This window comes from Melanotaenia boesemani, chromosome 13 (assembly GCF_017639745.1).
Source record: "Melanotaenia boesemani isolate fMelBoe1 chromosome 13, fMelBoe1.pri, whole genome shotgun sequence".
NCBI lineage: Eukaryota > Metazoa > Chordata > Actinopteri > Atheriniformes > Melanotaeniidae > Melanotaenia > Melanotaenia boesemani.
In genome coordinates, this window is record NC_055694.1 from 30,689,650 (window position 1) to 30,709,973 (window position 20,324).

General features: G+C 43.3%; 1 protein-coding gene and 1 long non-coding RNA gene across 2 annotated transcripts; one reads left to right on the forward strand and one right to left on the reverse strand.

The window, feature by feature from the left end:
* Positions 1 to 3,425: 3,425 nt before the first annotated feature.
* LOC121650996 lies at positions 3,426 to 7,671 on the forward strand. Its single transcript, XM_042002836.1, has 8 exons — positions 3,426 to 3,658; positions 3,881 to 4,470; positions 4,561 to 4,641; positions 4,761 to 4,823; positions 4,906 to 4,962; positions 5,047 to 5,106; positions 7,128 to 7,175; positions 7,451 to 7,671. Exons 1-8 carry the CDS (start codon positions 3,426 to 3,428, stop codon positions 7,669 to 7,671), a joined length of 1,353 nt encoding a protein of 450 aa, XP_041858770.1.
* Positions 7,672 to 15,799: 8,128 nt separating this feature from the next.
* Positions 15,800 to 16,691, reverse strand: LOC121651954. Its single transcript, XR_006012542.1, has 3 exons — positions 16,583 to 16,691; positions 16,168 to 16,248; positions 15,800 to 15,872 (listed from the first exon to the last, which is right to left on the reverse strand). It is a non-coding gene; the product is annotated as an uncharacterized LOC121651954 (long non-coding RNA).
* Between the last annotated feature and the right edge of the window lie 3,633 nt (positions 16,692 to 20,324).

Here is a 20,324-nt window from a genome sequence, read left to right on the forward strand (position 1 = left end):
TGGAAGGAAGGATCTTCTGTATCTCTCCGTCTTGCATCGGACTTGAACAAGCCTCCTACTGAACACACTCTGTTGTTTCGTCACGGCGTTGTGTAGAGGGTGTGAAGGATCCTCCATTATCTTCGTCAGCTTGTACAGAATTCTTTTTTTGATGATCAGCTCCAGCGGCTCCAGAGTTACTCCAAGCACAGAACCGGCTTTCTTGATCAGTTTGTTAATTCTTTTCAAGTCTCTGGTTCTGATGCCGCTGCCCCAGCAGATTGCTGCAAAGCTGATTGCACTTTCAACAACAGACTTGTAGAACATTTGCAACATTTTGGTGCAGACGTTAAAATATCTCAGCTTCCTTAAGAAGTAGAGTCTGCTCTGACCTTTCTTGTAAATATACTCAGTGTTGCTTTTCTACTCAAGTCTGTTGTCCAGCTGAACTCCAAGGTACTTGTATTCCTCCACCACCTCCACCTCCTCTCCCATGATGGAAACACTTTTATGTGTGTTCTTGTTCCTCCTGAAGTCAACAATCATCTCTTTTGTTTTCTTGGTATTCAAGATGAGATGATTGTCACCGCACCATTTCACAAACATGACCCTCAAAGTGCTGCCTGACTGGTCCAGATGAGAGTGGGCTCTCTGAAGCAGGTAGATGATGGCATCTTCAACCCCAAGCCCATTACGGTATGCAAACTGTAATTGGTCCTGAAAGGTGTTCACCTGCTTGCTGAGGTGAGCCAGTAAGAGTCTCTCCAGGACTTTCATGACGTGAGATGTCAGGGCGACTGGTCTGTAGTCTTTTGGTTCAGCTGGTTGTGGTTTTTTAGGCACTGGAACAAGGCTGGATGTTTTCCACAGCACCGGGTTCTTCTCTGACTCAGGCTGATGTTGAACAGGTGCTGGAGAATCGGACATAGCTGTTTTGAGCAGGCCTTGAGAACTCTGGGACTGACACCATCTGGACCTGCAGCCTTGTTCTGGTTCAGTTTCACCAGTTGTTGCATGACTTGGTTACAGGAGACAGACAGAGTGGAGGTGGAGGCAGAGGAGGTTTCAGGAAGTCCTGATGTGGAGGGAGATGAGGTTGTGTCCAGGTCCTTGACTGAGCTGCAGGGTGACAGAGTGGAGGTGTGACAGGAAAGCTGTGGGCTCATGGAGGGTGTGTGGCTAGTTGGGGTTGAAGCAGGAGGTGAGCTAAACCTATTAAAGAACATGTTCAGTTCATTCGCTCTGTCCAGACCTCCATCGGTCTGATCCTCCTTTATCCCGAAGCCAGTGATCTTCTTCATTCCTGACCACACATCCCTCACATTGTTTTTCTGAAGCTGACTTTCCAACTTCTTCCTGTAGTCCTCCTTGCACTTCTTCGTTTGTGTTTTAAGTTGTTTTTGTGTGGACTTCAATAACTCCCTGTCTCCATCCCTAAAAGCTTTCTTTTTGATGTTCAGCAGCTTTTTCAGGTCACTGGTGATCCAGGGTTTGTTATTGGGGAAGCACCTCACTGTTCTTGTTGTAACGGTACTGTCCACACAGAAGTTAATATAATCTGTCACACACTCAGTCAAGGCGTTGATGTCATCTCCATGAGGTTCACATAGGACGTTCCAGTCTGTAGCCTCGAAGCATCCTCTCAGAGCATCTTCAGCTTCATTAGACCAGGCTCTAATAGCCTTTCTAATGACTGGTTGTTGCTGAACGATGGGCTTGTAGGAGGAGGTGAGAAGAACTAGGTTATGGTATTATATGGTATAAACATATAGCTATACAGGGCTTTCCGCAGAGACACAGACTAGCCTGTCAAAATATGACTGGTTAGTGTGTGTCTATATATATATATATATATATATATATAGCGTCCGATTCGGCGTCAGGTAGGAGATGTTTTACACATTGCTGTCCTTGGTTCTGTCTCAGATATACTTGACATACGTCCACACATCAGGCAAGTTGGTCCTTCCACACGTGCTGCTGAACCCAATTTATGTCATTCATCACAGCTCCACTGAGAAGAGTCTTTCAGCTGTAAAACAAAAATACACTTTTGAACCATTTTGACCAAAAATGTTCGGTGGCCGAATTTTTGTTGCATCCCTGGTGTATCTATTTATTCAACAAATGTCCTGGAAGTCAATAGCTAGTATATATATCCAAATTTTCTTATTTATGTCATTTTGCCAACATAGGAACCAAGCTCGACTGGTGAGAATACCTCAAGCTCTGCCGTTAGTGTTGACCAAGAAGTTCCTCCACTGGAAAGAACAGACAGCGTATTTGTGAGTTTACCCATGTAGTTGTTCTCCCATCATCCTCTTTTACCTCATAGCCATTAATACTCTTGACACATATCACTCCATGCTATGACACTCAAAGTTTTAAAATGGTTTCATAAACGGTGTTAGAAATGTATGCCATCTAAATCTTTTAAAAATTTAGCATGTTATGTTTATATTTTCAGCTCACACATGAATATTTGGGATTGCATTCCAAGACACCTGCTAAGCCAGAAGACTTGGAAGAGCTGCACTGAGAGCAGTCCATTAACCAACTCAACAAATGAGGGCAGTGGTGATGAATACTTTCCGTCAAAAGACCAAATGAATGAGAGCAGTTCAGACAGATCATGCGATCTTGAAAGCGAGGTTTCACCAGTGAAACTGAAGAAACGAAACATAAAGCCTTACAGTAGGAAGACTGTGTCCAGCAAGTCATCTGCTCAGTCTGATGGAAGAGCAGAGAGTGGACAATCTAGTGATACTGGCTCAGGAAATGTGTCTGTTTTAAAGCTCCAGAAAAAGAGAGATGGAGGTAGAGTTTACAATAAAAAACACTACTGTCTTTACTGTCCCCTGCACTGCCATAAAATGGCACGGCACTTGAGACGCAAACACAGTAATGAACTAGCTGTGGCCCAAGCAATAGCTTTTCCATTGAAATCAAAAGAACGAAAACTGCATCTGGATCTGATCAGAAACAAAGGAAATAGGCAACATAACAATGAGGTTCTAAAAGCAGGTTGTGGAACACTGATCCCAAGCCAGCAATCTGGGGATCAAGTGAAAGCAAGTGAATACATGCACTGCATAAACTGTGAAGCTTTCCTGAAAAGAAAGACATTATGGAGGCACATGGCCAGGTGTAAGCTCGCACTAAAGTGTAAAACAAAAAAGCCGGGTAAAAGCCGGATCCAATCACTGTGTGCCTTTGCACAGACAGTTCCAGAGGGAGTCAGCAGAAAGGTGTGGGAGCTGGTAAACGCCATGCACCAAGATGAAGTTGCAGTCATCATTAAACAGGAGAAAAGTATTTTGAGACTTGGAGAACATTTGTATGCAAAACATGGACATGACCAAACCAAACATGAATACATCAGACAGAAAATGAGAGAAGTTGGCAGACTAATTTACCATTCAAGAAAGTCTGGAAAACTTCAAAAAATGGAGGACTTTTATATCCCTTCCAACTTCAGCTCTGTGATTGAAGCAGTAAAAGACGTTGCTGGCTTCAATGAGGACACAAACATCTATAAAACCCCCTCGCTAGCTCTGAAGCTCGGTCACAGTCTGAAGAAGATTGCAGATATTCTGGAGTGTGAGGCACAGATGGCTGGGTCTGACCAGGAAGAATTCCTGAAAAATGTGCAGAAGAGCCGCAATTTGTTTGATAAAAGGTGGGGCGTGTGTGTGTCATCAAGAGCCTTGCAGACTCTAAGAGAGGCTAAATGGAACGCTCCCAATTTTCTCCCCTTCACTGAAGATGTAAAGATGATGCATCAGCATCTTGATAAGTGTAGGGACGAGTACGTACAAACATTAGCAAATGATCCTAATAAGAAAAACTGGTCCAAGCTTGCTACTTTGACTTTGTGTGAGGTGATTTTGTTTAACCGCAGGAGAGAAGGCGAAGTGTCCAAGATGCCACTGAGTGCTTATACCCTCAGAGACACATCAGGAGTACACTCTGATCTGGCAGGAGGACTTTTCCCCTTGGAACAAAAGCTTTGTCAGCATTTCCAACGTATTGAAATACGGGGGAAGAGGAACAGGAAAGTTCCCATCCTTCTAACACCAGATATGCTCAGGTCAATGGAAGCCTTGGTTGCACATCGAAGGGCTTGTGCTGTTCCTGATGAAAATCCCTTTTTTTTCTCAAGACCTGAAGCAGAGACTCATCTGAGAGGATCAGATGCTATCCGACAGATTGCAAAGGAATGCGGAGCGAAACATCCTGAAACTCTTTCCTCAACTAAGCTGAGGAAGCAGATCTCCACGCTGTCGACAGTCCTGAACCTGAAGGACCATGAGATGGACGTACTGGCAAACTTTCTTGGCCATGACATTCGGGTCCATAGACAATATTATCGACTACCTGAAGGAACCCTTGAGCTGGCCAAAGTCAGTAAAGTGCTGTGTGCCCTAGAACAAGGACGGCTGTCTGAATTCAAGGGAATGAGCCTGGACCAAATACAAATCAGTCCTGACGGTAATGACATCTATTTAGTGTATATTATTTATCTCACAGTAAATGTTTGTTTTGTTTTTTTTTTAACAGTTTTTTATACCTGTTTTTTAGAGCAAGTGCTAGAGGCTGTGGACAGTGAAGTCTCAGACATGGAGACAGACAAGGACTCGTGTTTCAGCAGTCCATGTTCAGGTGATCTTTATATTTAAGTGTATTTCTTGTGCATATATTTTATGAAAAAGGTTGGAGGGGGTGTGTACACTTTATCTGTGTTCAGAAAATTAAGCCAATAACTTTCTGATATGTCAAAGAATCCTCGGGAGGAAAAAGAAAGATGCCCATCTCGGAGTCTTTGGAAGACACCATGCCCTTAGGTATTCCACAAACCCCTGTACCCTCCATAATTTGCTTTTTTCTTGTAGAAAAAAAATATGATGACTGATTATTTTTAAACAGCATTCTCTACACCAAGAAGGCCACAGGACTTTGAGTCAGACTCCGATGATGCTGAAGGTATTTCTCACACACAAATAATGTGCTTGTTATTGTTGTCAGAAACATTTACTAATCGGCAGTGCTGCCTCTGCATTATATCAGCAGGACCCTCTGAACCAAAAAGGCAAACTGTGACATCTGTAACTGATGAGCCTGAAGAAGGTAATTCATACACCAATTGTCTGTCCTCTAGCTGCATATTATAAAAACAGAAGAATAAATTAAATTGTTAGATAAACTACTTTTTAAACTCAATCTTGGTTTTATTTTTTAAAGAGGCAACCCTCTGTAAATATAGAAATGGAGTTAGTTTTCTGGATTATACCTCACATGAGATTGTTTCAGCTGGATAATAGATGCGTGATATGGTACCATATGTAGATCATGTATCTTATCATGCCCTGCGACAGACTGGCGACCAATTCAGGGTGTACCCCACCTCTCGCCTGCTAACAGCTGGGATAGGCTCCAGCCCACCCGCGACCCAATTGGATTAAGCGGTTCAGAAAATGAATGAATGAATTTATCTTATCATACCATATCTCCATTGATTCAAATTAATGAGCCACTGTGATTGGTTGTTGGATCTATTTGATTTGGATCAGGTGTGTTGGAGCAGGGATGCCTTGAAAACTCGCAGGAATATGGCCCTCTAGATTAGGTTTCCCTACCCCTAATTAAAATAAACTCTTATGTCTTTTCTGTAAATGACAGAACGGGATGATGAGCATAAACGGGCTATTTGGGCTGTGGTCATTTTAATGGATAAGGTTGGCTAGCCTTTCACTGGTGACTGTTTAGTGTAACATGTTTAAAGGATTTCGGATATTATTGGCCTACCATTATTACTGGCTGATATTACTATTAAAATGTCCATCCATCCATCCATTTTCTGCCGCTTATCTGGAGTCGGGTCGTGGGGGCAGCTGCCTAAGTAGGGAAACCCAGAATTCCCTCTCCCCAGCCACATTCACCAGCTCATACGGAGGGATCCCGAGGCGTTCCCAGGCCAGCCGAGAGATGTAATCTGTCCAGCGTGTCCTGGGTCTTCCCCGGGGCCTCCTTCCGGTGCGATGTGCCCGGAACACCTCACCAGGGACGCGTCCAGGAGGCATCCTGACCAGATGCCCGAGCCACCTCATCTGGCTCCTCTCGATGTGGAGGGAAACCGGCTCTACTCTGAGTCCCTCCCGGATCACCGAGCTTCTCACCCTATCTCTAAGGGAGAGCCCGGCAACCCTGCGGATTTTGTTGGGGGGCAATGAGCAGGCCTACACCTGCTTGGCGCTTCTCACCAGGAGCAACTCCAGAATGGAAGAGGGTCCAGCCCCTCTCGAGGGTAGTTGTTCCAGAGCCCAAGCCATGCGTCGAGGTGAGTCCAACTATATCTAGCCGGAACCGCTCAACCTCACGCACAAGCTTAGGCTCCTTCCCCGCCAGAGAGGTGACATTCCACGTCCCTAGAGCTAGCTTTTGCAGCCGAGGATCAGACCGCCAAGGTTCCCGCCTCCGGCAGCCGCCCAGCTCACACTGCACCCAACCTCTATGGCCCCTCCTGTAGGTGGTGAGCCCACGGGAGGAGAGGCCCACGTCTCCCTTTCAGGCTGAGCCTGACCGGGCCCCATGGGCAAAGGCCCGGCCACCAGGTGTTTGCCTCAATGCCCCACCTCCAGGCCTGGCTCCAGAGGGGGGCCCCGGTGACCCACATCCAGGCAAGGGAAACCTTGGTCCTCTTTTTTCAATCATCATAAAGGTCTTCTGAGCCGCGCTTCGTCTGGTCCCTCCCCTAGACACCTGTTTGCCATGGGTGACCCTACCAGGGGCATGCGCCTCTGACAACATAGCCGCTAGGATCCTCAGGACACACAAACTCCTCTACCAGGATAAGGTGGCGGCTCTCCACAGTTTCCCCCTACAACATCTATAAATATGTGATATCAGAAAATATTGGTATTGGTTTTTTACTCGACCTTTACACAATATGCACAATGGCAGAAGGTTCGTCCATATTTGTTTAAAGTCTATGGTCTTCCTGCTGATCACGTCTTCATTCTTCCTCCTCTCTCCTTGGTGAGGACTGCCACAATCTGGGTGAATTGGACCGACTGGATGTGGTTTTTTGGTTCAGTGTTGGGGTCTCGTGCTTGTAACTAATGAAGGTGTTGTGGTTTGTACTCTCCTAGGAAACCAAAAACATGACTCGGCACAGCAAGTTAAATCTTCTGCTACAGGTAGGTAGGTCACACAGGCTGAGCTTTTTTCAAGATGGTACCACTGAGTTTATATATATACACACATATATATATATATATATATATATATATATATATATATATATATATATATAGTGGGATAATTTGAAGTTGGATCAGGAAGGTTTCCCTTTTCAAATCCAAAAGATGACAGGTATTTCACTGACGTATTTGACAGCTTAAATGCAGGTCTATTGAAAGAGTTGTAGTGACAGTAGTCTATGGGTCTGATTATCTTTTTTTTCTGTCTTTAGAAAGTTCAAAGAAAAGGAGTTGGACACCTTCAGAGGTGCATGCAGTGGAAAAGACTTTAAAGGGTTCCATAAACTCAGGAAACGTTCCAGGTAAAGAGGAGTGTGAGGCTTGCATTGCGGCCTCACCACAAGAGCTAAAAAGGAGGACCTGGAAGGCGGTTAAGTATTACATAAAGAATAGGATCACAGCAGTGCAGCGAAGAAGTGAAAGAAGGTACTGAAGAATTTTACAGGTTTTCTGTTTTGCAAGTAAATGTTCACAGTCACAACACCAGGCCTGTACACTTTGTTTTGTAAAAAAAAAAAAAAGTTATTTTTGAGTACACCTATACACACTTGCGAAAAAGTGAAATAAGGTACTGGAGAATTTCACAGGCTTCTGTTTTTCAAGTTAATGTTAGCAGCCACTATACCAGGCCTGTATTCTATGTTTTGTATAACAATTATTTTTTAAAACATCTATACAAACTTGTGAAGAAGTGAAAGAAGGTACTGAAGAATTTCACAGGCTTATGTTTTGCAAGTTAATAATGTTAGCAGCCACTACACCAGGCCTGTATACTTTGTTTTGTTTAAAAAATGTTATTGAGTACATTTATACGTACTTGAGGCTTGTGGTGCTCCAGAGCTCCAGTAGTCTTGTGCCACAATCCTGGACATCTTCATATGTCCCTTCTTCAACACACCTGACTAAAAATTAATCATTGTGCAAAACACAATAGGCTGGTGGAGTCATTCAATTTGAGTCAGGTGTGTTGAAGCAGGGACATATTGAAAACTTGCAGGACAGAGGCCTTTGAGACGGACTTTGAAGACCCCTGTCTGATGTTTTTGATCAGGCTAAATCTGAGCAGTTTTTTTGGGATGGTAGTTTTGTACAAAAAATGGCGCACTGTTATTTGTTAAAGTATTTCACAACACCATGTTTGTGTGGCATGATGTGCATGTGCTGCAAATTGAACAAATATATGATTTCATATATTGTTTACATTTAATTAAACATGTTTACAACATGGTAAAATGGACTGTACTTGTATGGTGCTTTTCCAGTCATGCAACTGTTCAAAGCGCTTCGACATTACAGGTGTCATTCATGCACACATTCATACAGCACCTATATTGAAACATAATTGAATCAAGAATCAAGAATCTTTATTGTCATTGAGCAAGGCACAATGAAATTTTGTTTCAGAAGTTCTCGGCTTAAAAGGCACACTGTAACACACAAAGATAAAAAGTATGAAAAGGCAAAATATCTTTAGATAAATATAAATATATATATAAAAAAGGAGTAAAAGGAATAAAATGGAATAACAGTGCAAATCAAAACAAGTATTTAAAGTATTTAAAGTGACTGGCATGGAAGTGTTCCACATATTGCAGCATATTGTCCCAAAGTGCAGTCTGAGTGTGTCTGCCTGTCTGCAGGGTTTAGTGTTTAGTCTATGGATGAGGGGTGGGGGGTGGGGGGAGATGGGATAATGGATTTCACAGCTCTGGGGAAGAAGCTGTGTTTCAGTCTGTTGGTGTGGGCTTTGATGTTTCTGTATCTCTTTCCAGAGGGAAGAGGTACAAACAGTTCGTGTCCTGGGTGGGTGGGGTCTGCAGCTATACGACTGGCCCTTCTCTGGACCCGGTTGTCATATATTGAGTCCAGGAGCGGGAGAGAACGCCCTACAATCCCCTGTGCTGTTTTCACCACCCGGGCCAAGACCTTCCTGTCTTGTGCAGTGCAGCTCCCGTACCACACTGTTGCACTCAGACAGAGGATGCTCTCTATGGTGGCTCTGTAGAAGTTTATCAGAAGCTGAGAGGAGAGTCCAGTCCTTTTGAGCTTCCTGAGGAAGAAGAGCCTTTGTTTGGCCCTCTTCACAAGGTGCGATGTGTGTGCGGACCAAGTGAGGTCAGATGTAATGTGGATGCCCAGGAACTTGATGTTGTTCACCCGCTCCACCTCCTCCCCATGGATGAGGACAGGGGTGTGCTCCATCTTCCTGGATCTCCTAAAGTCCACAATGACCTCCTTGGTCTTGCTGGTGTTCAGCACAAGGTTGTTGTCTGAACACCATCCTGTCAGGTGCTGGATCTCCGCTCTGTAGAGGGTCTCATTGTTGTCCGATATGAGACCCACCACGGTGGTGTCATCTGCAAACTTCAGAACCATGTTTGTGGGATGGATATTAAAACAGTCATGTGTGAATAGGGTGAAGAGGGCCGGGCTAAGTACACATCCCTGTGGTGTGCCTGTGCTCAGGAACAGTGTGGATGATGTGCAGTCCCCAATCCTCACCACCTGAGGCCTATTAGTGAGGAAGTCCCTGATCCAGAAGCATAGGGGGTTGGACAGTCCGAGGTTGTGGAGTTTCAGTGTCAGCTTGTCCGGGATCACCGTGTTGAAAGCTGAACTGAAGTCCACAAATAACATCCTGACGTAGGTGTTAGGATGCTCCAGGTGAGTGAGAGCCGTGTGCAGTGCCAGTGAGACTGCATCCTCTGTCGATCGGTTCTCCCTGTAGGCGAACTGATATCTGTCCAGAGTAGCAGGAATGACGTCCTTGATGTGACTTAAGACGATCCTCTCAAAGCACTTCATGATTACTGGTGTGAGAGCGACCGGGCGGTAGTCATTGAGGCAGGTGACAGCAGATTTTTTCGGCACAGGCACAATGATAGAGGACTTAAGGCACACAGGAACTGAAGCAAGCTGCAAGGACAGGTTGAAAATGTCCAGAAAAACTCCAGCCAGCTGCTGTGCACACAGCGTCAGAACCTGACCTGATACCTTGTCTTGTCCTGCTGCTTTGCTAGTGCTGATCCTCCTCAGGGTGGAGCTTACCTGGTGTTGCTGCAGGACGAGAGGCTGCTCCTCACGCTGTGGAAGATAAACAGTCTCTCTGCTGCCAGGTGTGTCGAAGCGTGCAAAGAAACTGTTTAAGGTGTCAGGTAGGGTGGGGTCATGGCTGATCTGCTGGTTGCTATTCCTGTAGTCTGTTAAGGTTTTGATGCCTCTCCACATTTCACGTGGGTTGTTGTCAGTGAAATGCTCCTCAATGCGCTGTCTGTACCTGTGTTTGGCCTGCTGGATGCCCTTCTTCAGTTCTGACAGGGCCCTGCTGTAGGCCAGCCTGTCACCTGACCTGTAGACTGCATCCCAAGCTTTGAGCAGAGACCGCACTGTGCTGTCACACCATGGTTTCTGGTTTGGAAACACCTTGATGGACTTTGTGGGTAGAACAGCATCAGTACAGAACTGCACGTAGTCCAGGACAGATGATGTGTAGGCCTCCAGGTCTGAGTCATCTTTAAACACTTCCCAGTCAGTGAGTTCAAAACAGTCCTGTAGTGCTGAAGAAGCCTCCTCAGTCCATACCTTAACTGTTCTGGTGGTTGGTTTTGTCCTGTAGATTAGAGGTTTATATGTTGGAATCAGCCTCACAGAGATGTGGTCTGACATGCCCAGGTGAGGAGCTGCTGCTGCCTTGTATGCTCCTGGGATGTTGCAATAAACCTGATCCAGTATGTTATTGTCTCTGGTGGGAAAGTGTATGAATTTCTTGAATTCTGGAAGCACTGCTTTGAGTTCTACGTGATTGAAGTCTCCAGCCACAATCACAGCTGCCTCGGGGTTGGAGTTCATCTGCCTGGTGATCAAACAATAGAGCTCCTCTAGCGCTAGCTTAGCGTTAGCCCGCGGTGGCACGTAAACAGCTATGATCAAGATGGAGCACAACTCTCTCACCGTCTTGAATGGCCTGCATTTCACAGCCAGATATTCCAGGTCGGGTGTGCAGTACGTTCCGATGGTGTGTGTGGCTGTACACCAGGAGTTATGGATGTAGAGCGCGAGCCCTCCACCTCTGCTTTTAGCCGAGGCTGCAGTCCTGTCTGCTCGGAACAAAGAGCGCCCCTCTAGCTCCACCGCGGTGTTGGGTGTATTGTAGTCCAGCCAGGTTTCCGTAATGATGGCCACACAGCTGTCCATCCTCCGTGAGACGATCCTCAGCCGAATCTCGTCGATTTTGTTGGCTAGTGATCGAGCATTTGTCAGGAAGAGACTGGGAAGAGCTGGTCGGTGTGGGTCGGCTTGTAGCCTAGCACGTGCCCCGCTCCTCTTACCCCGCTTTTGTTTACGTTGTCTCCTCCGTCTCCTAGGCCACAGGGGAGGGATGGTGAAAGCCGAGGTGGTTTGAAGGACCTCTGGAGGTATAAAATCCGGCTCAGGGTGTGCGTAAAGTTGGCAGTTTCTTCGGAAGTTTATTAATTCAGTCCTGCCATACTGAATTAATGCCTCCAGTAACTGGAGCAACAACAAAAACACGAACAAAACAAACAAAAGCCGAGAGCCCTGAGCCGCTGCGTGTACACGCGCCGCCATCTTGCCTCCATTCACACAAATGATTGGCACATTGGAAGCAATGAAGCGTTCAGTGTCTTTCCCAAGGACATTTCGACAAATAGTGTAAGGGAATCGAACCGCTGACCTCCTGTTAAGTAGACGACAGGTCTATCCACCTGAGCTACAGCTGCCCACAATCGTGGTGATCTGTGTTTAGTTTTTGTCATACTGAAGGTTCCAAGACCCAGCTGATCATTCAACAGACAATCCATCTTTCAGTTTGAAAATAACTTTATTCATAACAGATCTCAACCAAGCTATGACTGATCTTGCTTGACTTTTACAGCTGAAAAGGAAGTTTTCCAGAAAGGAGCACTTAAAAAACTAAATCTACCTAGTATATTTTTCTTATTTCAAGTCAAAATATTTTATCAGACGCTTGGGCTTGGGCTCTGGAACCCGTGTGCTCGAGAGGGGCTGGGCTTTCTTCCACTCTGAAGTTGTTCACGGTAGGAGCAGAGCAGGAGTACTGGTTGCCCCCTGGCGTGGTGCCTGTGTGTTGGGGTTTCCTCCGGTGGACGAGAGGGTAGCCTCCCTCCGCCTTCGGGCAAGGGGACAGGTCCTTACTGTTACTGTAAACTTATTTAAAGAAAAATACCCTGTTTTAATCTTGTTTTTTTTAAGCTTATTTTTAGAGCGGCCTTTTTACCAGGAGGTCTAACAAATCCTGCGATGAAGCCTGCACTGGAGGTTTAGCAACCGGGGTGGTCGGTTCCAAAACCCCAGCTATGAAGCAGCTACCCAGGGATGTTCACGGATAGTCTTTGATATGTTTATTTTTGAGCACTGAAATTACAACTATTATGAAAAAAAGGAAAACGTCTGCATCTGCCTCCTCCCATTGGGACACTTGAAGGTTTTTTAGAAAAGTCAACACAAAATGAAAGTTAAATGCTGGTAGCGTAAAGTTGGTACATTATTTACAGAATTCCATATTATAGAATTCCAGTAATAATGCCAACAATGTCCCTTAATTCTGCTGTAGGCTAACTGCAACCAGGTTTACCTGTTTCATAGCCAATGAGTGGATTTCAGAGAGATAGAAGGCTGGTTCAGGGTGACTGCATAAACTTGTCACCACTGTGGAGGCTCTCAGGTGTTGAGTCCAGGGAAGCTGGATAATCAGAATCAGCCCAGAAGACTGTGGAGGTGGTTCTGGTTACAGAATACTCAAAACTGAATAAGTCAATGGAAACATTGGCCAAAATATCAGTGAATGATGGATTGTAAAAGGAGTTGTTTCTCATTTTAGACAGTGTAATGGGGGACAATACCAGAAAATACTTTAAAAAAATGCCAGAAACAGAACCTGTTCATTTAAAGTAGTTCTGACAGATTTGATCATACCTACGGGGACTTTCCCTCAGATCGTTTTACTAGATATTTTACATAACCTTGACAGAAGCTCCCATTTTACCAGGTTGTGTTCACTTTTCCACATTGAATTATCGAGAAGTCATTTTCAAACAGAAAATTCTCAATTACCATTAACCTAGTCAGTTAAACCAGTAAAAACCTGCTTTGTAAAATACCCTCCTGGATAAACACTTACTGTAGATGTACAGAAGGAGCTATACAGTCTCAAAACAGTACTTTAATTGTATGCAAATAGGTAGAACAATTTTGGCCCCCACAGGGACATTAGAGTCAGGTTGGGTCCTTACAAGGATCAAAATTCAGGTTTAAAAATTTTCAGAGAGTTATAGATTTTTAAAGTGATTTTTATGCTTTCTTATTTTTTTCATGATTTTAGAAGTTAAAATCAGGTCTGTAGGAGCTTCAGAAAGGGTGGATCCCATCAGACACCAGTATGTCATTGGTCCCCATGGTGTAGTAAAAATGTGTAGGTGTGTTTCGGTCGTGTTGTTTCGGGGACCCTACTATATGTATAGTTTATTGAAATTCAGTAAATAAAAATATGTATAGAAATAAAAAATACTCTGACCAACAATAAATACCAGCAAACATTTCTCCCTTTTGTAACCAAGTAAAACAGACTTGAACCAATGATGTAACTTTTTCCAGGTCCTGATTTCAGTTCGTAGTAATCATGCAGGCCGATAACTGATAATAACTGAACCAATACTTATTTGAAGTAAAAAATTAACTCTTGACTTGAACTTTTCATGAATTAAAAAAAAACATTTAAATTTTGTTTTAATGCTTTTCAGCATTTCTATTTGTCATTCAACAACAATGGCAGCATCATAGATAAACTAACCATTTAAACTAATAGATAGCTATACTTTTATTGGGATAATATTTAAAAAATTTAATTCCAATCTGGCAGTATTAGTATTAATAATACACAATATAAATTAATACTGTCCTGCTAAACAGGAAAATAAATCCTGTCTAGTCTGCTGAATGATGTTGGTTCTCTAGCAGTTCGGGAACTTTCCCCACCTTCCAGCCGATGTAAACATCCCTCACACATAAACTACGGCTTGCATATCCACCATAGACCGTATATAAAAAAAACATATATCATATTTGATATCCACTAAAACACAGACATGAAGCTCAGATCTCACCTGCCTGACAAGAGGAGGCTCAGTACCGGGAAGCGCATCAACAGTCACTCAGAAATGTTCAAAGACAGCGCGCTCCGATACAGGAGGCTAAACTAACCAGCCCTACCCTGCATTAGAACTGGCCTGACACTGTTAGCTTTGGTTGGGAACCAACACTAAAACACACACACGCCTCTTATTACAACAGTCTCATGGTTTTGTAGAAGCAGTCTGTAGCGATGCAGCCAGAGGAGCAGGGGGACCTGAAGAAGCTAAATGCTAACTGCTAACCGCTCCATCACGTAGCTTCTAGCTTCTGCTACGTTCATATTTTGGGTCTTTCATTAACATTATTACTGCTCATGGGTTGTAGAAGATAGAGGTTGTAGAGGTGATTTTTATTTAAACACCAGCTGATTCTGCAGCAGACAGCGCTGTCAGAACCTACCACCACGTTAGCCTGCTTACAGCTTTCTACCCGGAACTGTCTGCCGCGGTACCTAATACATACGAACAAACAGTGGAGGTGCAGCTTCAGCTGCTGATTGGCTGTCATGCACAGTGTAACCTGTCTGTGTGAGGGACGATGCTCCAGACAGGAAAAGGTAAAGGAAATACAGCCTAGCTGCATCTGAGCCAAAATAAACCCGTTTGGAGTGGATCCTTCACGCCGGCCGTCACCATGCCAATAGCCCGGCCTTTACAGTAGCCGGCTGGCTAAACTGTGTAGACAACTATTTGGCCGGCAGCCGGCGCTTGTGAAAAGCACTTTCTACAGTGTGAACAGAAGACGAACAAGCTTCTCAAAACTTTATATCCCTAAACTACCAAGCCTGTCTATCAACATAAAGAAGTTATCCCATTGGCATATTTTTAATAGATTATGGCTACAAATAACTAATGCAAGGTTTATGCTACATGTAATTGATTATGGAACACCACAATGCAAAATAAAAGCCACACTTTATGAGACCATCAGAACAGTGGGAAATGTTATCCAGGTTATGTGACGCTGCTCTGCAAATAATTTATTTTCAAAAACCAACATTAACTTCTTGTCTAGTTGTACTGTGGTCATAAGTGGAGGCAGCAAAGAGGTGACAGCATGAAAGCCAGCTCTGGGTAGGCCCACTGATACAGAGTAGCATGCATACAGCCTGGTCCTCCAGTCAGTCTCTACCCGAGTCATTACAGAAAATTGCCTGACACTGCTCCGTTTATCTAATCGTGGCTGTAACCTCATCTGGAACAACACCTGCAGGCCAAATGTTCAATCATTCATGTACTACTGTCGCTAAAGCTTCATTATTAGCAATAATGTTAACCCTTCAGTCCCACAGGGTTCAAAACATCATTTTCAGGCCCTGAATGTAAAATGCTCAAACTTCCTGAGGGTATTATTGTTGCTGCTAGTTAACAGTAACTTGTCAATGCTTACCAAACTGTTACAGGGTGCCAGGACCTCAGGAGGAGATTCTGATGAGGCCTCCTCTTCATGAGATCTTCCTGAGGCCTAAAAGGTAGAACATAGAGGTGTCACTATTTGCTTCGGAGTTAGCAGAATGCTGGCTTACTGTTGGTACACACACTGGTTATTGTAGAAAGGTTTGATGCAGTTTGAATGAACAAAGACTGAACATTACTGCTCAGTCACTGTTACAGTAAAAATCAATAACTCTGTTAGTCACAGATTTGAGTGATCAAACAATCTTAATTAAGGAAACCCTGATGAACTATACTGACTTTATCCTGAACACGTGGTGTAAGGTGTATCTGGTGCTGTGTGGAGATTAAACCTTTGAGCATACCGAGCTGTTGGAGGCTGGAAGTATTTCAGACCTCTCTTCTGATGAGATACTCAGGTTTTCTTGGGCTGGTAATCCTGAGGACTTAAATATAGACACCTGTATTACCACATAAAAAAACGACTAGAACATACTGTGTAAGAGGCCCAGTGAAAAACGTTAGTCTTTGTATACATTATTTTTACATTACATTATTACTTTTCACTCACTGCCACTGTGAGTGAAAACTGTCACTCACTGAGTGCACATGGAACTATACAGTTAATGCAGTTTCCACCAGCTCTGAAAAACCTTTAAAAAGGTACAACATTGGTGATATTATTTACTGAAACATCTAAGTATTATATCTATGCATTCAGGATTACATATGACAGCAGTATTAGATAAAATGTGAATATTAAAGCTCCATCATCTTTACTTGTGTGTCACGTTTCTCATCCTCCATGAGCTTGGATAAGCATTTCGTCTGGGCTTTTCGCTTATGATGCTCCCTCAGATGTTGTAAGCGTGAAGAAAACCTAGACAAAGCCCCAGTAAACAGAACAGTCAGGAGAGAGTAGATACTTGCATCTTGTTACTGGGATGACATCCCAGGTCTGATGTGGCTGTAGGAGACTGTTTTGTTAACATCACTTGTTGCATATGGTGCAGTAAGAGCACTTCTGATTAGGGCTGCACAATTAATTGTATTTTGATCGTGATCACGATTTTGGTGGCCACAATTAAATGAACCTGATCGTCACGATATTTACTTTTTTTTTTTTTTTTTTTTAAGTTATTCTGCTTGCGCGTCTGTTATCACACCCGCTCTCAATCAGTAGTCTGCCAACCACCAGAGGGCGAACATGTGGATAAGACTTCATAAGCTGCCTAAACAAGAAGCATGCACAACCTTCGGCTACACTTACAGCTGTAGGTAGTCGGAGAAAAGGAGAGCAAGTCATGTCGACAGCTGAAAATACTGCGGCATCTAGAGATGAGGTGCACCTTGGTGAGGAGCTTGTGCCTCGAAACGGGTCGACGTCCGTTGTCTGGACTTATTTCGGATTCAGAGCGACTGACATTAAACAGGAACAAGTTATATGCAAGGAATGTAACCGTATAGTGTCTGCCCCGCAGAGTAACACAACCAACTTATTCAATCACCTTAAAAAACATCACAAACATAAATATGAGGAATGCATGAAGGCCAAAACTGTTAATTCACGAAATTCCCGCCCGAGTTCAGCTGCAACACAGACGACCATTACAGCAACCCTGCAGCGGGCAACACCTTATCCATCTACGTCCCAAAGACACGCCGAAATAACTGACGCAATATCGTTTTATTTGGCCAAAGATGGCTTCAGAAAAATGGTCAAAACCCTGGACAAGAAATACGAGATCCCCTCACGCAATTATTTCTCAAAAGTTGCGCTGCCTGCATTGTATGATAAGCGTCGGGAGGAAATAGAGAGGGAGATCTCAGCTCTCGAGTTTTTTGCGACCACGACTGACCTATGGTCCAGCAGAACAATGGAACCGTACCTGTCCCTGACTATTCACTACATAGACGGGGATTTCCAAATGAAAAGTCGGTGCTTGCAAACATCATTTTTCCCAGAAGATCACACAGGAGAAACAATAGCTGAGGGACTGCGGGAGGCACTGACTTCATGGAGCCTGCAAGAAGAGAGACTTGTCTGCATCACGACAGACAGTGGCTCTAATGTCATCAAGGCGACCTCTCTTAATAAGTGGACAAGAGTTCAGTGCTTTGGCCACAGGCTCCATTTAGCGATTGGTAAGTTGTAATCTATGAATCAGAAATTACCTTTGGAAAAATTAATTCATTGATTGGCTTTATTTTAAGTTGTCAAAACAAAAATACATACTTTCAGAATAGTACATATTTAAAAAAGTATTCATGAGAAAATAAATATATAAGTTAAATGTAAAAAAAATGTAGCCAAAGTGGGGATTGGATGAATGCATACAATATTACTGTATTCTGTTTTTATTTTAACATGACTTATGTTTTTTATACAGAGACGGCAATGAAAGATCCCCGGATTGACCGCGCTGTAGGAATGTGTAAAAAGCTTGTCAGCAGTTTCTCCCACAGCTGGAGGTGTAAAAGGGAGCTAGCACAGGCTCAAAAGGAGCTGAAGCTTCCAGAGCATGGTCTGAACACCGAATGCCCAACAAGGTGGGGATCAAGGCAGGCGATGATCGCAAGAGTCCTGGAACAGCAGAGAGCCATTTCACAAGTCTTATCTTCCGACCGAAAATCACGGCACCTCATACCAACTTGGCAGGACACTGACGTCCTGGAAGCCATCAACAAAGCACTTCAACCTTTGATTGAGTTTACCGATGCACTGTCCAGTGAGAAATATGTCAGCATTTCTTTTGTGAAGCCAGTCCTCCACCTGTTCAGCTCCTCCATCCTCAATGTAAGCAATGATGCTGCAGACCTGACCAACACAATCAAAACCAAAATCCTGACTTACCTGGAAGAAAAATACAAGGATCCAGTGACACAAGAACTGCTTGACATGGCTTGTGCACTTGATCCACGCTTCAAGCTGAGATACGTTAGTGAGGATAGCATTGCATCAATCCAGGACAGAATCCTATTTGAGATGGCTGCCTTTACAAGCAAGGTTAGTTGTGATTGTGAATATATTAATACAGATTTTAAATCAAATCAATGATAAGTTAATTTTATTGTGCTGAGAGGACATTTTACTGATTATTTGGTTTTGTTTTTATTTTATTTTTGTTATATTTGTCAAGGAAAATGGCCCAGCAGAGCCAAGTGGAGGGACTGAGGATGCACCAAGTACATCAAAGAAAAAGAAGACCTTAGGGAGCTTTTTCAAGGTCAGTGGGGCAACCACACCGAGACCCACTCCTCACCAAGAACAACAGGCTGCTGCCACTGAGCTCCGGTCTTACCTACAGTGTGCCAACCTTGACAGTGAAGAGGACCCGCTGGACTGGTGGAGGGAACATCAAAGACTCTACCCAAAACTTTCAAAACTGGCTAAGAAGTACTTGTCCATTCTTCCCCATCAGAGAGGGTCTTTAGCACAGGGGGAAATGTTGTGACCTGCCTTCGCTCATCTCTCAAGCCAGAAAATGTTGACAGGCTGGTTTTTCTTGCCAAAAACCTGTAGGCCTAATATCCTATACCTAGGCCTTTTGTAAGCTTTAACTGTTTTCGTTGTGTTGCACTTTGAGATTGCACTCTGCAAAAACATTCAGTTAGTACTTTAAAATTTTGAAGTTTTTGGGTTTTTCTTTTGTATTATTTATCATTTATTTCAATTTAAAGTTATATTTTTCACTGAGAACTGTTGCCATACTGTTTGTTTATAATTGTGCAATAAAAATTGTTTTTTTCCAGACACTATGAATGATCGTGATTAATAATCGTGATTACAATATTGATCAAAATAATCGTGATCATTATTTTTGTCAAAATCGTGCAGCCCTACTTCTGATATTAGCTTTACTCTGCAAATAAACTACTGCTTCTGTTCATTATGTGCTGCTATAAACATGTAGAGACACAGGAGAGAAAAGTTACCTGGAGCCCCATGAAAATTCTGGAATATCACAGGAGAGAGCAATAATCTAAATCAAAGTTTTTTTTCTTTTTTATATAAAAAGGATTTTTTCTATCAGAAAAATGATTCAACTAGTGACCTAAGCTGGTCTCACTGCATGCTTTACTCCACCCACCCTGCCTCCCTCAATGCAAAACTGACAAAGCAGCCACCTGTGACACCAGCTACAAAGCTATGGAACTCCCAGCTTACTCCATGTTTCCCTGCGATTTGATGTTCTGCATATTCATACAAATATACAGATGTACGAACACACAAGAACAGAGTCATTCACATCAAACCTTAAAAAAATAATTCTCTAAAATTAGAAATATTTTACTGTAAACTTTCCTTCAATTAAACTTCAGGTGTCCCAAGCAGCACGTAATGCATTTCTTTTTGTGCTATACATTTCAGCTTCAGATATTTCTCTCTGAGTAATGATTAAAAATAAAATAATAAAAAATAATAATAAAAAATAAATGAAAATGTACCCCTTTTTGTCATTTATTTTAATCTCCTGCACTGGTAAACTCTGACCGGGGTGTTTATATTTCATCATGTTTC